Source organism: Apis florea, unplaced genomic scaffold (genome assembly GCF_048593485.1).
Source record: "Apis florea isolate Af1SG1 unplaced genomic scaffold, ASM4859348v1 contig_3158_pilon, whole genome shotgun sequence".
Taxonomy (NCBI): domain Eukaryota; kingdom Metazoa; phylum Arthropoda; class Insecta; order Hymenoptera; family Apidae; genus Apis; species Apis florea.
Genome location: NW_028256713.1, coordinates 318552 through 337204, shown reverse-complemented (window position 1 = coordinate 337204; position 18653 = coordinate 318552). Strand labels below are relative to the sequence as shown.

The 18653-nt window shown below is 45.3% G+C and overlaps 1 protein-coding gene across 1 annotated transcript in view; it reads right to left on the bottom strand.

Annotated features, from left to right (window-relative positions):
• The window catches only part of N (neurogenic locus Notch protein), a 203936-nt gene that overhangs the window by 73264 nt on the left and 112019 nt on the right, over positions 1-18653 (bottom strand). Inside the window, exons 6-7 of the mRNA XM_086909626.1 lie at positions 11110-11466; positions 8349-8504 (exon numbers count right to left, since the gene is read on the bottom strand). Coding sequence (XP_086765752.1) covers positions 8349-8504; positions 11110-11466 — 513 coding nt within the window. The remainder of the gene's footprint in view (positions 1-8348; positions 8505-11109; positions 11467-18653) is intronic.

Below are 18653 nucleotides of genomic sequence, written 5' to 3'. Positions count from 1 at the left end.
ATTAAAACAATCCCACCGCTTCGTTACCCGCATTTAATACTCGTCGTCGAATAAAACGAGAGATAGAAGCAATCGAGCAGGAAGAGGCCAAGAAAAAGACGACGGAGCATCCTTCGTTCACCCGATTCCTTCGAGATGAATACCGTTTAATACAGAAATTCCTATATGCCACTATTACCGAGTTCTATATAAATGCACACATATCGTCTGTCCTCGACTGTAACATCACGGATAATCGATCAATCGCGATAGCACGAAGAAGGAAAGAGAGAGAGAGAGAGAGAGAGAGAAAGAGTTTACCGTGTTTCGTTAGATAGCAGCGGTTCGTTTCTTCTCCTCGGAGAGGAGCTTAATCTACCAGAAAATATGCAATCTAGATAATAACAGAGCAGAGGATCGGAGCTCGTGGTCATTATGGTTGTTATTAAACTTAAAATAACAATTTAGCGTTTAATTAGATTCGTTGGTGCGCCGCTGCCACCGTTTCTCTCTTCACTGAGAAACACTCCCAACTTCCGGTTTTGAATCTTATTACCGACGTGTCCTGCTCTCCGCGACGACGCGCCTCGAAAAAGAGACGGCCACACACCGTCGATCCTTGCTCTTTCTTCTGTTCCGAGGCGATAAACGAATTTTATTGAAAATTTCCTGCCGATCCAACTGTAACCATCTCTCTCCCCTCTCTTTCTCAAATTCTGAGAAAGAATTCTCGATTCTTTTCACTCGCAACGAAAAATTTCGAGGATAGTTCGATATCGTCTGTTTTCGAGGAAAAACTCTTTCTCTCTCGTTGATTCAACTCGACCGAATTTCGAGAGAAAAAAAAAAAAAAAAAAAAAAGTCCCCTCGACACTTCATTTCTCGTTCAAAGAAAAAAGAAGAAGAAGAAGAAGAAGACGTGAAATCGAAGACGATTTTTTGAAGAAATCTCCTTTGAAGAGTACCCGAGATCTATCTTTGTTTCGACAGGAATCCGCTTGATGTAGATGTTATCTCGAGGAGATTGGAGTTAAAGAATAAAAAGTGTTCTAAAAATAACTAATTCGTCCAAGATGGAGGGGGGAAGGGGACACAAATCTCATCCGCTTGAATTTCCACTTTATTCCGGATTTTCGAGGTATGTCAAGGTATGCAGATACATATACATATACATATAGGTGTCGATCGAGCCAGGTATACGAACTCTTCCCCCTTCACCCCCTCTAGGTATCGGTTTACCATTGTCAGGGCAACGTTGCCAAATTTCGGTGTAACAATGGGTCTTTGTTTAGCAGGGGCAGGTAGCCCCGGTTCCTCCTCGGTCGAGGAGGAGATCCGGCCAAGTCGACTTCGCCACGAAAACGAAGGAGAAGGCGAGGAAACGAAACGAAACGAGGAGAGAGAGAGAGAGAGAGGTTGACCACGAAGGAAGAGGGATTTCGTTACGGGTTACCACGTTGTTTGCACTGGCACGCAATCAACGGAACTCACACGAAGCCCGTTACGGGCCCACGTTTCCAAGGGGAGGAACTCGATCCGCGGGCCCATTTTTCGTCGAAATTCGGGGGTAAAAAATCCCTTTTTCAATCCGAGTTTCCTCTAATTATCGCATATTTCTCGTCTTTTTTTCCCCACTCCCTTCGTTTCTTTGTAATACGAGTAAATCAAAAGATATATCCAATTTCGATCAAGATTAAAGCATGGACAAACAAGATTCTTAATATCGAGTGCAACAAGACTCCTTCGACTAATCCTCCAAATAAAGATTCCAATTACGCCGACTCCCCTCAACGAAACGACTCCATCATCGCGACGACCCATTCGCCGGGAATTGTTTCGCTTCGACGACAGATTAAGACCCATCCCAAGCCCCATATATATATATATATATTTATTAATTCAGCGAACAACGGATAACCGAAAAGAGAGAGAGAGAGAGAGAGGAAGAGATAAAAATGGCAGGATCGAGAGGAGGCTACTTTCACCAGTGGCTGTCACGAATTATGACGTCTCGGCCGGTGTCACCTTCGCGGCGAGTTGGAGCGGCCGCAAAGATGGCCGTGTAATTCAACACCGGGGACGGAGAACGACCCCGATTTGCGGTGGTCCCTCGTCGCGAGCGTATTCGGCAACACGGCGTAAATATTTATAAGGGAGAGACGGAGAGGAGAGTTGTCCACGGTTGGATAAAAGCGAAGGACGCGTTTTGGCCGCCTTCCTCGCTCTGACTCACGCCGGGAGGAGGGTCACCCCCTCTGGACGAATTGCAAGAAAGGATCGAAATGAGCTTATCTCGCGGGGAGAATAAATTGGCCCCGGTTCGTCGAAATTGGTCGTTCCTTTTCCCTTTGAGGGAGTTTGGACGACGAAAAACCGCGGCGGGGGAGGGTGGGGGACGAATTTTCGATGGAATACACGGAGTTGTCGCGAATAAAATCGCAATTAAACGAAATAGGGATTGGGAACGTTCTCGTTTGGTGTTTTGCGGCCCGGTGTAATTGAGGTTTCGAACGTAACGTCGAGCGATGGTTTTCGGGGTAAGAAACGTGTTGAAGATGGATGGTGACGACGCGAGACAATTTACTGCCAACGAATCGAGCAATTCTGATTTCCGTTGAAATTTATTATTGCGGCGGATAGATTGTTGTAGCCTCGAAAAATATTTTTGCCTATTCTCGATGTTACTTTTCGTAACACGAATGCATGGGATGATCGTTCATCTCAGAATTATTGAAATATTATGAAACACCAAGAATACATCTAACTTTACTTTCTTCCATTTTTCGTCATCTTGTATTATATTCAACGATCGAAGAGACCCTATTTTTATATTAGATTATACGTAAAAATACGTAAAAATCTCTGTTAGAAGGGTCGTTCTTTAGAAATTTCAAACAATTAAAAAAATATAGAGGATAGCTTTCAAAGTATACAGATCTGTAAATCTATATTTTCCAGTCAACTAGTAGAAATCAGTTTTCTTTCTCGAATTGTTATTCACCAAAAAAAAAAAAAAAAAAAAAACGAAACTCTTTGTATTTTCGAAACATTCACGAATAAGAAACGGATGAAGCAAGAAAGAAGAGATTCGCTCGCGATTCCTAACGTGTTTGACGCGATCGACCGATAATTGTGCCCATCGGCCGTTAATAAACCGATCCCAGGGGATTTCGTGTCAGGGAGCAACGAGAGCTGTCGCTTTTATCGGAGTGGAGGATCTCTGGGTTGGCTGGAGGGGAGGCGGTGCTCGTTGGAGAAGGGGTGGAGAGGAAAGTGGACGGATTTAATGGATCGAGGGGGAGAAGCCGCGAAGGGGAGGAGAAATATTTCGGTATTAAAAACTTTAAATGGAAAGAGGGGGAGGGGGAAAAGGAAGAGTAAGAGGAGGCTCGATAATAAGGTAGATTCTGATCGTTTCGAAATAAACGAAACTTTTGATGAAGTTTTATTCGCGTTTTCCCGGAACGAAAATTGCCGGGATTCAAAGTTTTCTTCGCTCGATAAAATAATTTCGTTTGACCAACGATCGGTTAATCCAATTGTCCGTAAAAAGAAGAAGAAGAAGAAGAAGAAGAAAGAAAACCCGAGCCAAGATTATAAATCTTGGTCCCAATAATCGATCCCCGATTAAATTTAAACACCGTCTTTAACGTCTTAATACACGTGTATTAAGATACAACCCGTTCGATCATCCTTTATCACTGTCGACCGCGGAAAGAGCAGGTCATCCGGTTCCATTTCTGATCATTTCCGAACCACGGATATAATGCCTCGCCCCCGAACGAGCCCATCAACCACGAGACACGATGAAAAACAGTGAGGAAAAAGAGAGAGAGAGAGAGACGCGAACGAGCCTCGAAGAAGCAAGAAGAAGAGAAAGAAGAGGAAGAAAAAGAAGAAGAAGCGTAGGAAGAATCGTGGTCTGGGTGAAGGAGAGGAGGGGGAAAGGTCCTCTTTGAGTAATGTCTTCCTAATTACAATCCTCGCGTTCGAAGCATAACACACGGCACTTGGTCTACCAAACGAAAACGGGTTTCTCGAATGGCTCGAGAACCCACCGGCCCAGAAAAACTGGCATCCTTAATTCATTATGCGGCTATAAAAAAGCTTTAACGGTCGAAATCTGGTGCAAAGGCGCTTCCCCCCTACCATAGTTTCCACAGCTTTCTCCCTACTCCCCGAACTATTCGACTGTATTCCATCCATCCGGTAGCCGTGTCGAGGTCGACTCGAACGAGAAGAAGAGGGAAAAAATAAATAAATAAATAACAATAATAACAACAAAGGGGGCGGCGAGCGGAGGCTGCTAGAAGAAACTAAAGATCCCAGCAGATTGATCGCTCGGCCGGACGTGCGAATGTTTGCTAAATTACCTCTCCCTGAGAGGGGAGAGGGCCGCATTTCGCGCGCGTTTAATGAAATACAGAAAATGAATCGTGACCACTGCCCTCCGTAATGACGGCACGCCTGTAAGTTGTCCCTTGACAACGTGGCAAACGAGCCCGATTGTTAATCGGGCGCAACCCCCGAAATCCAATTAAATCCGCTCGGTGGTTGATTAACGCGATGAAGAAACATTAGATAGAGAGAGAGAGAGAGAGAGAGAGAGAGAGAGAGAGAGAGAGGGGGCTTTGTACCGACGAGAGAAAATCTATCTCTCTCTCTCTCTCTCTTCTTCTTTCGTGTCTCGCGTGCGAGAGAAATACGGATGTCCATCCGGAGTTGAGAGGAGGAGGGGGTGAATGGTACGCGCACAGGGTACAAAAGAAGTGTTTCTGATTATTAATGAAGTGTCTTTGTCTGGAACGAAACGTATTAACCGGCACGCTCACCTAAGGCAGCCGGCGCGTATTTATTACCGAGAATGAAAGGGATTTACTTAGATGCGTTTCCAACTGCTTCTTCTTCTTCTTCTTCTTCTTCTTCTTCTTCTTCTTCTTCTCCTCCTCTTCGTTTTTTTCTACTTTTTCCCCGCGGTTCGGCTTTCTCGTTTTGTTTATAGACGTTGTTCCAAATGAGCACGAGCAAGTGACTGATTGCGTGCGGGGATGTTTGAGCGACTATTTCAACTGACTAGCGTCTCCTTTGTTCGATTTTTGCGATCGAAAGACAAATTTACTGGACATCATAACGCGGCTAACGCGCAAAATTACTTGCCACGATCCCTACACGTACAATTTAAATGTAAGTAAATATCTTGCTTCTATATATACATATATATATATATATCAGTAATAAAAATTCTCCGCCAGAATAAATTGTTTCCAATTGTAATTTACATGCGAGATAGGGAGAGAGAGATTAAATAAGAGGGGGGAAAATACGGGGTTTTTCTTGGACGGGTTAGCTCGATTTCCTTTTGGATTAACGGTGAACGGCTCTCTCGTTACCATGACCATTACCATTTTTCATGGTTTACGGGTGATCGAGCACGGCCACGGCCGTTTTCTACTTGTTTCCGTGTCAACGTGACGGGATTGACAGCGCGCGTTCCACGTCGACGCAATATCATAAATCGGATTCCAGCTGATAATACAGCCGAGATAAAACCGCATCGTGAAAGCTAGGTTTATTATACCCACGAGAAAATCGTCGAGGTGTGTGGGCCCCATGCTGGGCCTTCTCCATTCCCCTTCTCGCTATTAATTAAAACCGCGACTACCGCCTGTCCGCTCGTTAATTATCCACCCAATTTTACCGCTTTGCGGCTCATATCTTCCCGTATTTTCATCGATTTTTCTTCTCCGCGTTACACGCGGATCCCGGCATTCGACGATTTAGATTTCTCGCTTCGCGCACGGGACTCGTTGCTTCGACCGGATTTTCGTCCAATTTTCGTCCAATTTATGGTAAAGTGTTCATTATCCTTCGCCTCTCCGATTCGCGACGATTTCAATTTTTCTCGAATTTTTCCAAGAAAGTTTACCACCGTCGAATAACGAACTGAAGATTCGTATAAAAAAGGAAAAAAAAAAAACAAGCCCGCAAATATATTGCCGATTGAAATTTCACTTCCATATCCAATAATAACGTGTCGCGAAAGAAGGGGGAGGGGGGGGGCGGAAAAAAAAAGGCGTCGCGAATCGATAAATACGGCTTGGTTATTCGGCCTCGGTGAACGAGGAGGAAAGTCGTTGGGCGTCGATGAAAGGGTTCAAAGGGGGCCCGACCCGGGGAGGGGGAGATGATTGCTTTAGAGACAATTGTCGATCGATCGGTATCAACGTGTAACGTGTACACGTTGGAAGCATAAATTCTCGCCGGACCATCAATTATACCGGGGGGATTATTAATAATCGTCGCTGCCACGCTGGGGCTCGGTCGAGGAGAGGGAGAGGAGGAGAACTCGTTCCTTCAGGAAGGAAGGAAGGGTGGGAGAGAGTGGTCCCTTAGAATGACACAAGTTCGCTTGCAGATGTGTGTGTGTGTGTGTGTGTGTGTATAGGAGAGGGAAATAAGAAGAGGAAGAAGAGAAATCGAAGTCCACCGAGCGGATACTTATTACGGCGCAGCGCGCCCTACAGGTGTTCGAGCGGAATCTCTTTGAGAGAATCGGATCTCGCGGATGAAACCGAGATGCTTGTGCAACGTTGAAAAGAGGATGCTCCTCCCTTTCATCTTCTTCGTTCACCCGTTATTGGAACACGCGCGTGTAATTTTCATAAATTCCTATACAATTCCTATACTCTTTGCCTCCACGCAATTCCGTTGAAAATTTTCTTAATTTTTCCTCTTTTCTTCCGAATCCTGATACTCGTGCAATTTTGTATTCTTTGCCTCGACAATCGGTTGAGATTTTTCGTTGAAAATTTTCCCAATTTTTCGAACCGTAATTTTCATGCTCGTGCTTCGATTATTTATTATATTTTTCAGAAAAGATCGGGGAAAAAATCGCAAGCTTATTCGTTCGAAATGAATTCGAGATGAACGAAAGGAAGGGAAAAAATTTGAGGCGCTTTAGCCTGGTTGAATTTAATTGGAACGCGTTTCCCACAATGGGAAAGGAGTGGAGAGGAGGAAGAGCGATTCGGTCGGATGGGATCGAGGATTCCTCCTCGTTCATGATGGATCAATCACGATCCGACGACAACGGTAATAACGGGAGAGGAACGAGGCGAAGCGCAACCGAATTAATCGATCGGAATTGATCGATAATCCTCTTTCGGGATTTCAATTTGATCGAACCGTGGGGGATGTTCGCGCAATGTATTCTCAAAGTATCGATCTAAAATTATCGCTCTTCATCTTTTCTTTGATCGACTCGACCGTACCCTATATCGATATACAAAAATACTTGCGGAATACTTGACAGAAAGCCTCCACTTTGTTACCGAATCGTTTAACCGCGAGTCATCGACTCGACGAGCTGGTCGAAACGAATTTTTATGCCACACGTCAAAACCGATCATTTATATTTTCGAGGAGGCACAATGGCGACCATGTATCGAGCTTAACGAGACATTGTGCGTTTCGGATCGTTTCATCAACGCGCCTCTTAATCCCCCACTTTTATTCACAGATCCCGATTTTAACGAGTCACGAAGATATTTAGATGGGTGTTCCTTTCCACGCGAAAAATCGTATATCTCGGGGGAGGAATTTAACGAGGGAAAAAATATACGACTATGATATAGTAGTATAGAATCGATGGAGTAGACACTTTTTATTTTTACTTTTAACATAATCGGTTCTCCATTAAATGTTCTCTCGCCTACGCGTTGTTAACAGGGTCGTGCAAAGTGCGCGAGCAATGACGCGAGATTGGATTGGAAAACGATTAAAAAAAGAAAAATAAAGAAAGAAAGAGAGAGAGAGAGAGAGAGAGAGAGAAATTGTTAACCGATGTATTAACCTCGCGGTTGACCGGTCATCGAGGTTTGATCTTATCAATATCTCGATCGAGGGAGCTTGGACGAGAGAACATTGTCGGCTGATGAAATTACGATGATATTAAAGAGGATCGCCAAGGAATTTCACCTGCTCGCCGCGTCTTTGGTTTAATTAAATATCGAGATCGTGTAATTTTTAAACACAATAAATTTTAAATCAATTTCCACTGTTATACGAGGAGGAGATAAAAATTATTATTCACGCCAAAGATATCCAATGATCGGACGCGGGTTCATTTATTACTCGAGTTATTTTTTTTAGCTCGGTAAAATCTGCTACTAGGATATACGATTTTATCTTCGAGATATTTTTCCCGTTCGAGCGAAATCATCGTTTTCGAATCGAGAGAATCATTAATAACGCGAGTGGTAAAGCAAGAAGAAAGAAAGAAGGAAAAGTAAACGCTTTCGTTTCGCAATCCCGATCTTAGTAATATCTTTCACGAGATAGAAAGAGGAGAAGAGGAGAAGATTACTCACCCTGCTCGCACTCGTCGATGTCCTCCGAGCAGTCGACTCCCTTGTAACCGGTGGCGCAGGAGCAAGCGAACGATCCGTTCACCGGGCTCGTGTCGCAGATCGCGCCCTCGTGGCAGGGATTCGAGGTGCAAGCGTCGTCCAGATGGCACAACAAACCTGTAAACCAGAGATTTAGATTTATCATTCCTGTCGAAGATAAAAAGAAAAAAAAGAGAGAGAGAGAGCGCGCAAGATCGACGCAACTGTGAACTCCGCCATTTTGAAGGGGACCTGAATAATACACTCCGCGTATACTTGTTTCTAGGACAAAAGTGTCGATCGCCAAACATGGCGTGAACGATGGCCAAAGATGGACATCATTAAGAGCTGTGGTTAACGTAACGTCGGCTCTAAAAATGTTACGCACTCTCGTATGCGAGAGGAAGAGGAAGAGGAGAGTGACAAATCCCAACGATCCACGTCGATCCACGTTTCGTATTCGGTAAATTGCTGGAAATACCTAGGCTAGGCTTAAACGATAAGGTCTAATTGGTCCGCGCGAACAGCCGTGGAAACTCGTGGAATTTCGATTGGAATTGCACCGAGAGCTCTACTCTGATGCGCGATTAAAAGTATTAAACGGGTATTGAGCTATGGTGTAATTGAACTTGCGCGGTGTACACGCCGGTATACAAAGAGGATTCGTTCCTGGAAACTGTTTCGAAAAATTTATCCCTCGATTAATGAATAGATACCATTAAGGAGTTACAAAGGAACAAGGACGTCAAGGCAATTCCAACTATTCGAACGGAATTAAAATAGTTCCGCGTGATGGATGATCCAAAGATCTCTCGAAATGGAGAAACTTCAATTTTTCTCCAACAGTTCTTCACCATTAATCGTTTCTTCCTTAAGATTTTCATTTCACTGTGAACACAAAAATCTGTAAATTTTCAATCGAATATTTCGAACTCATCGAGTCGGTTCACGCTTATTCCCAATCTGTCTATTAATCTAAAATTTCTTCGGTATTCGTACGTTCTTCAAAGTGGATCACTTCTTCTTATTTTTATATATTAAAATTTATTCCATTCGGCGCGTTTCATCAGTGAGAAAAAACCGTAACAATGGTTTGTTGGTCACCGGTAACAATGGGTTTCGATGGATCCCGATTAACGGGACACGGGCGTCTAGGATGTTCGCGCATAAAGCGAAGGGAACCGACAGATGCACAATTACTACACCCGCGAGTAACTGTAACCACCGCGTCCATGGAGAAACATGGAGTCCACTTCAACATGAGATCTCGAGATTCTTAACTTTAAGAATACGCCTCGTTGAAATCCGGCGAGAAAAACACCTTCTCGAATCTTTGTCGTTCACACCAAGTGAGAACGAATAATTTCGCGCGTGATAAATGTAAATTAACGACGAGGAGGAGGATGATCGTCGAATTCGTGGGATCGGAAGGAAGGACCGTTATTTTTTTTTTAACATTTCTTTCCCACGATTCAAGTTTTGTTGAAAATAAGTAAGAAGAAGAGCGTGGATTTTTATGCATTTAAACTAAATACGTTCCAGATAATCCTATTATATACAACGATCTCCATGAAATTATATTAATTGGAAAAAATCTATTCGCACAAGTCTAACAAGAAACGAATAATAATTCAAATTTCTCGAACGATTTCGCGCAAAATTCATTCGATCAACAACTCCGAGATTAAAATTATTCCTTTTAAAGCGACCAACGAGTGACGAAACAGAGGTTCATCGGAAACCAGAAAAATCGGTTAGAACGGAGGAAAGAAACGGCGCGTCGCATTCGTTCTCATCGCTCTCCCCTTCCCCCAAAACTGGAGAGGCTTCTAGAAGGCGCGCGCGAATTCCTTCGTTTCAGATTTCCCGGGCGCAGAGGAAAAAGCTGCAGCAAAGCTGGACGTCGGTGGAATCGCGATCACGTCGCGGGGGCAAAACAAGGATGCCTGTATTTGGCGATCGGCGTGGACGATCGATCTGAAAAGCTTGCACCCGGCCCCTTGGTAGGCAAGTAAGGACAGAAACTTGTTTTCAGTCCTCAAGGTCGTCGCTCGGTAAGGCTAGGCTGCGCCTCCGGAATCCCGGGATTCCAACGGACCCTCCGTTGGCTGCATCATATTGTTGCACGTGCAGATGCACCTGCCTGCCTGCCTCCGTTCATCCTCTCGCGATGCATAATAGCGACACGATATTCTCTCTTTCTCTCTCTCTTTCCTTCGATTCGATTCCACCGGGGACGAATTCTGTTCCAGTGATTCGAGGATTCGATCGAGTTCGCTTCGATTCGTCGTTGGAATTTTTCATGATTTTATTCATAGGGGCGAGATCGAAACGAAAATCGATTTTTTGTTTTTTTTTTTTTGTTCGATATCAGGTGATCGACAGGTGCAGTGATTGTTGATGGTTAATAGGGGAGATTCAGAATTTTACGAGAATTGATTTGTCCAAATGCAGTTAAATATACAAAGGATGAAAACAGAAATACAAGGTGAATTTTTATATTTGTATAAGCTTGAATAAATTGAAGAATCGATAGGAAAATTTTTAAGCAATATCGTAAACTGCTACCAAGTATAGTTTCATCCGAAAAAACGAGTTTCAACGCGAACCAGTTTCAGAAACGTCCAATTAAATTTTTGCTCCTGCGTTCCGATCTCCATAAAATTTCCACCCCATCGCCCCTTTCTGAGGATCGGGCGACAGTATTCGAGGAAATCGCGTGTCAACGAATCGTTAGACTCACCGGTCTTCCCGTAGGTGCATTGACAATAAAAGCTGCCAACACGGTCGATGCAGGTAGCGCCATTGAAGCAGGCGGCACCTGCGCAATCGTCGATGTTGACGCTGCAGTCGGGCCCTGTCCATCCATTCACGCATATGCACGAGTAACTACCGGGTGAATTGGTGCACGTGGCACCGTTGTGGCACAACGATGGACGAACCGAGCACTCGTCCACGTCCAACTCGCACTGCGTCCCCGTGTACGACGGTGGACAAAGACACGAGTATTCGTTTATCCTGTCTATGCAGGTCGCCCCGTTCTGGCATAGATTCCCTGGACAGTCGTCGATGTTCTCCTCGCAATGATCTCCGCGGAAACCTGGAAAAAGAGGTTAGGATAATGTTAAAAAAAAGTGATACAAATCTTGGAAAGAAATTAATTCGATTCGTATTCGACCAAGTTTTATAAGAAACGCGTTGCTTTCGCGTTGATCTTTCTTGTACTGTTTACTGTTGCAAACAAGTGTCGCGGGACGTGTCCTTTGCTAGGACCGCCTATCCCCACTTCACACTTGTCACTTGTTGACAATCCGCACACGCTGTATAGTATAGTAAAAGAGCTATAATTTGAATTGTATCCAGCTTATTCGTACACGTACAATTATCATCTTTATCAACTATTCGAATACATTTATAAATTAAACTCGTTCGTTGAATAATTAGCCTACGCGTGTTACGAGAAATAAAAATATTTTGCATCGAGGTTTTGGAAAGAAAAATGCGCGTGAAAAATTCCGCGAGACTTTTTTCGAAATCAGTGAACAGAGATTGAGAAAGAATGCTGCGAACGAAAAAGATTCCAAGGATGTTACGTTCCACGTTCTATCGATGATCGTCACGGTCGTAAAAGAGAACTCGCTATTGCCACGCTACATTTCCTCGTACGTTGTGTCGTGTAGCAACACCACAGAAAGAAAATAGGAATTCTTATATTAAAAGCGGAGTCACGGATACTAACGCGAGACTTTTATCGTTCCACGAATTTATAGTTGGCTTGGAAGAAAGGACAGGGTAAACCCGAGTAAGAAAAGGATCGACGGGGGACGAGATAAAGCGATATAGCTCGATAACCGTGAAATTGATAGTCGTCTGTGTGTGTCGATCGAGTTTTCTGCCATGGTGCGCGCGCGCGGTTAACGAACGTGATGATGAAACAAGATCCGGGCATCACGTTCCACATCTAACTGTTTAACGGAGAAAATATTCATTCTGATTCTTGAACGTATCTCTTCTGAAAGACGAGGAAGCGATATCGTTATATATAGCGTTTAATTGCAATAACGAAAACCAACGAAGAGAGGAAAGGAAAAAAAGAAAAAAAAAGAAAAAGAAAAAACAAAGAAACATGGCGTAAATAGAGAGAAAGATCGAGGGGATCGATGTAGCATGACGATCGATTCTTTGCGTGGCTGTTCGTCTAGAAGAATAAAATGCATATTTATAGGTTGCGGTTAATGGATCTGCTAGGCGATTTTGCGACGCTGTTCAATCAACCCGATCGAGGAGAAGAACCGAGGAAATGTAATAAGAATTTAAAAAAAGGTGTGTATTTCTAATTTAATGCTAATGCTATTCCACGAGGAGATTTCTTTTTTTTTTTTTCGGCTCTAAACCGAGGAAGGATAGAATTAAGATTAGCGAACCAGGAAATAACGTTTAAATGAGTATAATGTAAAATTACACTATTATTTATATAAGAAAAATCGTTCTCCCCGACGGTAGAGCGCAAAAGCGTTTTTGTTATCTATCGATAATATCGAAGTCGGTGGTCAACTCGATGCAAACTCGATCGTGAACCACCATGCTCTTACCAACTCTAATGGCGCGCATAATTTATGCTCGATAGAGCGGTTAACTAAACTTCCTACGTCGGATCCCCCTTGCATCGATTCGCGAGCCGACATACGCGCGTTTTGTTCGACGGCAACGAAGAAGAAGAAGAAGAAGAAGAAGAGGAGGAGGAGGAGGAAAAAAAAAAAGGAATCTCGGAATATGTATATACCCCACGACGTTATTATACCAGCGAACAGGGGCGTAACATTAATATTAAAGCGATGCAAAAGTAAATCGGCCGTTTTCGCGTGCGCCATTACAGGCCATGCCATGGAACCGGACGTCAGGATTCTCCGATCTTCGTCGATTCTTTTGCCATCGCGTCTTTCCATCGCGTGTACGATTATTGTTGGATCAGCATTGATCGAAAATTATAAGAATAGTTTCACGTGGATATCCAACGAAATCCACATAGATTTTTTTTCCGTAATAATAACAATCTTGGAATCTTTGAATAGATATTCTTTTCTTTTACAGATTCTTCCACAATTGTTCCAGGGAAAAAAATTCGATTTCTTTTGGAAATAAGTCGAGTCGAGAACGCCACTATCCACGATTAAACGATCGGTTTTCGCGGAGAAGTACAAAAAAAACTTCCTCTCTCAAGAAATCCTGTGTGGCGAAATTACAGGCATCGCGGATCGCGAAGAAGTTCGCGAAGCAACAGATGGTTGGTTTACGCGGCGGGGCTTCGAGTCGAAATTTCGGCAGGGATTCGAAACTGGAATTTCGAAGAGGAGGTTTCCCTTCTCGTGTTACCGCAGGAGGAGGGAGGGGATTGCTCGCCGGTTTACACGCTACCGTGAGACTTCGTTTCGCCAAAGTCGTAAAACTCACGAAATTACAATACTTTCCTCGAATGTACACAAATGGCGCGAGGAACACACGACTAAGGAGAGATAAGGAGCGCAACGTTCTTTCCTTTTCTTCTCCGTTAAATCGACGACGTTAAATCGAGTGAGACTTTTCTGGCTAGAGAGAACGCGAGAGAAGGAAAGTAGATCGATCGTCCCTTGGGCAAGAAGGAGATATAAAGTGCGAGGAGAAAAAGTGCGAGGTGAAGCGCGAAGGTATCGGCACGGTTCTGCTTCGAATCGATTGCTTTCAACATCGAAATTGGCGGGGACAAAGGGGCGGAGGGCCGTGATCGGAACACGATGCTAAAATCCGCGTGTTTGCTGGCCGATTCGTTCCGCATTCGCAGGGGCCGTTGCGCGCGTCATCCTTTCATCCAACGGTGGCCGGCCATCTTCCCTTTCGATCATTCGGCATCGACGCGCCTAAAAAACCTGCCACGATGGAACATCGAGCGAGACCAACTCTCTTCTTTCCTCAAACTCCACTCTGTGAAAAACTCTTTAATCTTACGTATGCAAAAATAGCGGCGAAGAACGTAATTTTAATTTAGTTTTTCCTCCATCTTTCTGATCCGACGATTTAACAAAAATCGAAAAAATCCACTCGAAATCATCGTAATCGAACGAACGGATTTAACGTGGAAGGAAACGTGCCCTTCCTCTCTCTCTTTCTCCTCGCACCAGGAAGTAGTATCCATATAAATACAAGGATTGGCATCGTTAACGAGCAGGCCTTATTTCCATAAGGAACGAGCGCCTCCTGTTCCCGGAATCCTGCCAAACCCTCGAAGCCCCAGTTCCCTCTGTAATCCGATGGAGCAATATAATGGCGGGCCCAAGGTATACAACGCATGAAGTAGAAAAACGTGGGGCGCGATGATGATTCGAATGAAAATAAAAGAGAAGAAGAAGAAGAAGAAGAAGAAGAAGGTTGGGACGCTCTCTCGATGGAGATTACGCGTGCGTGGGTGCGCGTTGGAAAAGAAGGGAACAACGTTCTCTCCACCACTTATAAATCAAGCCGAGGGACGACGGAGGGCCATAATTGCAATTGTCCATGAGGCTCGCAGCCCAGATCGGAACGATCAAGGGACCGCGTGTGCGTGCGCCTATCCGCGTGTTGCGCCGGCAATACTTATACGTGTTTGCGTGAGTTGCGGACCCTATTCCGACCAAGGATACGTATCCGTTACTTCGTTACAGATGCAGGGCCGTAACGAGCGGAACACCGGTATAAATCCGGCGTACCGTGTTCCTTTCCTCTCTCTCTCCTCTTCTGCTCTTTTTCCATCCCCCTTTATCCCCTTCTCTGTTTCTCTCTTCCTCTTCTCTCTCTCTCTCTCTCTCTCTCTCTCGACGAGTTAGTCCGCGTTTTCTTTTTTTCTTTTTTTTCGACCAGAAACCTACCAGATACGCCCAGATAGATCCCCGTTTAATCTCTGTTTAACGGAGATGGAAATTAGGGGTGAAAAAGAGAGAGGAAAGAAAGGTGCCCTCCGAGATAATTACGGGCGAGATGGATTCTTTCTGGACTGGTTTTTTTCACTCCAACATTTGCGCCGAAGAATTTCGAGAATCTTGCGAACCGGTACGCGATTATTATAGCCTCTAGCTTCGCCTCGAAACGGTTTCATTCACCCACGAAACAACGGAGCCTCTCCACACTCGAAGAACACTCGGAGAAGGAGGTGGAGCGGAGCGGATAGCTCGTCGGTCGATCGCCCTTTCTCCTCTCGAGGCGAGCTCCTCTCGCGCTCGGCCGACTCGTCTAAACGTTTCAACGGAATCCACCAATTTCTTCGACCTGTTGTCCTGCGTGTTTCCCCGTTTCCTCTTCGAAAACCGACGCAACGCGATGATTCTCACGTGGAAAAGAGAGAGGAAAAGGGAAAGAGGAAGAAGAAGAAGAAGAAGAAGAAGAAGAAGACTGGAAACGACCCTTTGACCCCCTGCATCGTCGTGGCTTCGTTACCACGAGGATACCATTTTGTTTCCCCCGGTGGGAGGGGAACTAGGAAGCGTCCTTCCGATCCGTAACGGAAACGATGAAGTTTCAGAGAAGAACGTTTCACAGTTTCGAATTTCTCTCCACACGATTTTTCCACGCGTGTTTCACGGATTCGAGCAATCTCTTCGTTCAACCGCGACTTCGACATCATCAACAGCCTCCTCTCTCTCTCTCTCTCTCTCTCTCTCTCTCTCACAGCTTCACCTTTCTTCCCTCTTTTCCCTCTGTCACCGATCCACTCTCCTCTCCTCTCCATTCACTCTTTCCTTTCTCTCCGCGCCGCTCCGCGCCTCCTCCTCCTCCTCCTCTTCTTCTTCCTCCTCTTGGGTTCATCTCGACGTTCTCTCTCTCTCTCTCTCTCTCTCGATCCTCGCGTTGGAGGGCAACGCAGTGCCTCTCAGCCGGGCAGAGGTGTGGCAACGTCGCGAGAGAGGGTGTGCGTCGGGCACAGGGGCGCCGGTGGTGGGGACTGTGGGAAAATTCTCATGCCGGCGACTGTGCCCGCCGCCAGTGGCGCTCAACCATCGGTGCGGGGAATCCTGCTCGACTTCCTGCTTTCACGCTCCAAGAGCGTTTCACCGGGCACGCAAAAAAAAAAAAAAAAAAAAAAAAAAAAAGAAGGAGGAAAAAAAGGTATCATTAGGGGGGCGTCGCGAGAAAATTCAACGATAGCGGAGGAGAGGAGCCTTCTCCTCGGTGAATCGGTGCCGTTCGAGGAACACGCACACACCTGTTGATGCAATTAACGAGACAACGTGTGCGTGCTTTTGGCGGGAAACGAGATTTAAAATCACGTATATCTCGAAAGAATCGGAGCAGCTCTTCTGCCGCTTTCCTAGATCGTGCTCCAAGTTTTTTAAGGTTTTTTTTAAATCGAACCTCGCCCGATCTCGACGAGGAAAAGCCGTTCGAAAGCCGGAGGAGAGAACGTATTTGGGGAAAGAGAGAGAGAGAGAGAGAGAGAGAGAGTTTGGAAGGAGGACGCGGAAGTGACGGCGTCTCGTTTCGCCATATGGCGTCCTTGCCCTGGAATTTGGGGAACGGTGCTCCCAGGTTGGCTGGTGGTTGAGAGGCACTGGAGGAGGGAGCCACGAAGGGGCCCACGAAGCGAGGAGGGAAGGTTAACAGCGGCCCGTGCCTCCCCACCAAAAAGCATGGCTGGCACCGGGTAGCCACGAGCACGCCACGGGGGTGCCCGTGGAAAAATTATTTGTCCGTGAGTGCGCCACGTCGCACCCAACGTTGTAATTATTCCGGCCACGTGGTTCTGAAACGCGGATGCACCTGTCCTAGGTCGCTCGAATCGCGACCCCCTTGCAGATTATGACGTGCAGAAATGATCTCGTATGGATATGTTCGACTCTTTCCACTTTTTGTACGATTCAAGCGGAGCTCGTGGCTTGCGAAATGATTTTTTCACTCAAAAACTGAAACTACCCTGAATTTTATCATTTTCATCCTCGATTCTTTAGTATATTTCTATGCAAACGTTTTGTTTTGAATAGAAAATCTCTCTATTTTTTTCACTTCGTTCCGTCTTCATCTCAAAACGTCTCGGATATATATATATATATAAAACCGTAGTGTTGGAGGATAAGAGTTTTTAAAAAGGAAATATTTGAAAAATTAACCAGCTAGACTAATTAAAAGCGAGCACGCATTGCGCAAAACGAGGTATGCGAGGAGAGTAAAACTATTTTACGTTGGAAAACGGATCGAGCGATACGAAAACAATCGGCTTATTAGCGGATTAGCGTCACTTTACAAATGGGCATCGATCACCATCCATCTATCCGGGGCGGTGAACAAACGGCGCGCATTCATGCCCTTGTAAGGAGTAATTATTGCAATGCGATTCGCCCCTCGTTAGATCTCTAACGAACCGGCGCGCGCTTCGAGCCGCGCTTTGCACGCTTGTTACAATTCCCAGACAGTCGGAAAGAGGGTAACGATTGGAGTGAAAGAGAGAGAGAGAGCCCTTAGGGACTCGTACGCAGTAACGATTCCCAGCCAAGGCGAGTGCATCGTTCCATTAAGAGAATGCGCTCGTTTCCCTCGATACCATTTCCATACAACAGGGGATTCACGGCATACGTGTAAAAGACGAACAGACGCGTGTTCTCGATTCTCGCTTCGTTCGATCGAGTCAAAATTAAGAGGGGGGGAAGGAAGAAGAAAAAGTACTTTCACTCGTCGTGTAAATAACTTCGTTTCAAAAATGGTCACACGTGTGACACGCAAACCAAAACCACTTCGCTCGAAAGAGAAGACGACTATCGGATCCTCTGCACAGAAAAATCCAAAGTGGAAAATCATTCGAAGAAATGAATCGAACCGAATTCGAGTTCCTCTTCAATCTCAGAAATGGTATTCGAGCGACGCCATCCCTCTAAATCCCTTCCCCTTCTTCCATCAATCTCCTCCCGCGTCTTTGTCCTTATTTTTTTGGGCACCTTAAAAGGCGCACGCACCCACGTAGAAAGAACCCACCGATAAGCGTAATTTGAACGGGCAATCGGCTTCACCGAAACAGAGAGAGAGAGAAGAGGGTCTCCTCCGGTTAATGACGTTGAAAGAGGCCAAGGAACGAGAAAGGAGAGATGGGCTCCCTCGTCTCTCTCTCTCTCTCTCTCCCTTTAATCGCGACGATTAAAGGGAGACGATTTTTCGAGCTGTACGAAACCGCGAAAGGATCTCTACCTCTCGAAAGGGCCCTCCTCCTCCTCGTCGTTGGAACCGGATCCATTTTTCCACCACCGTCGGCCCCACCGAGCGGCCCATTACCCCACGTGTCGAATGCAAATCGGT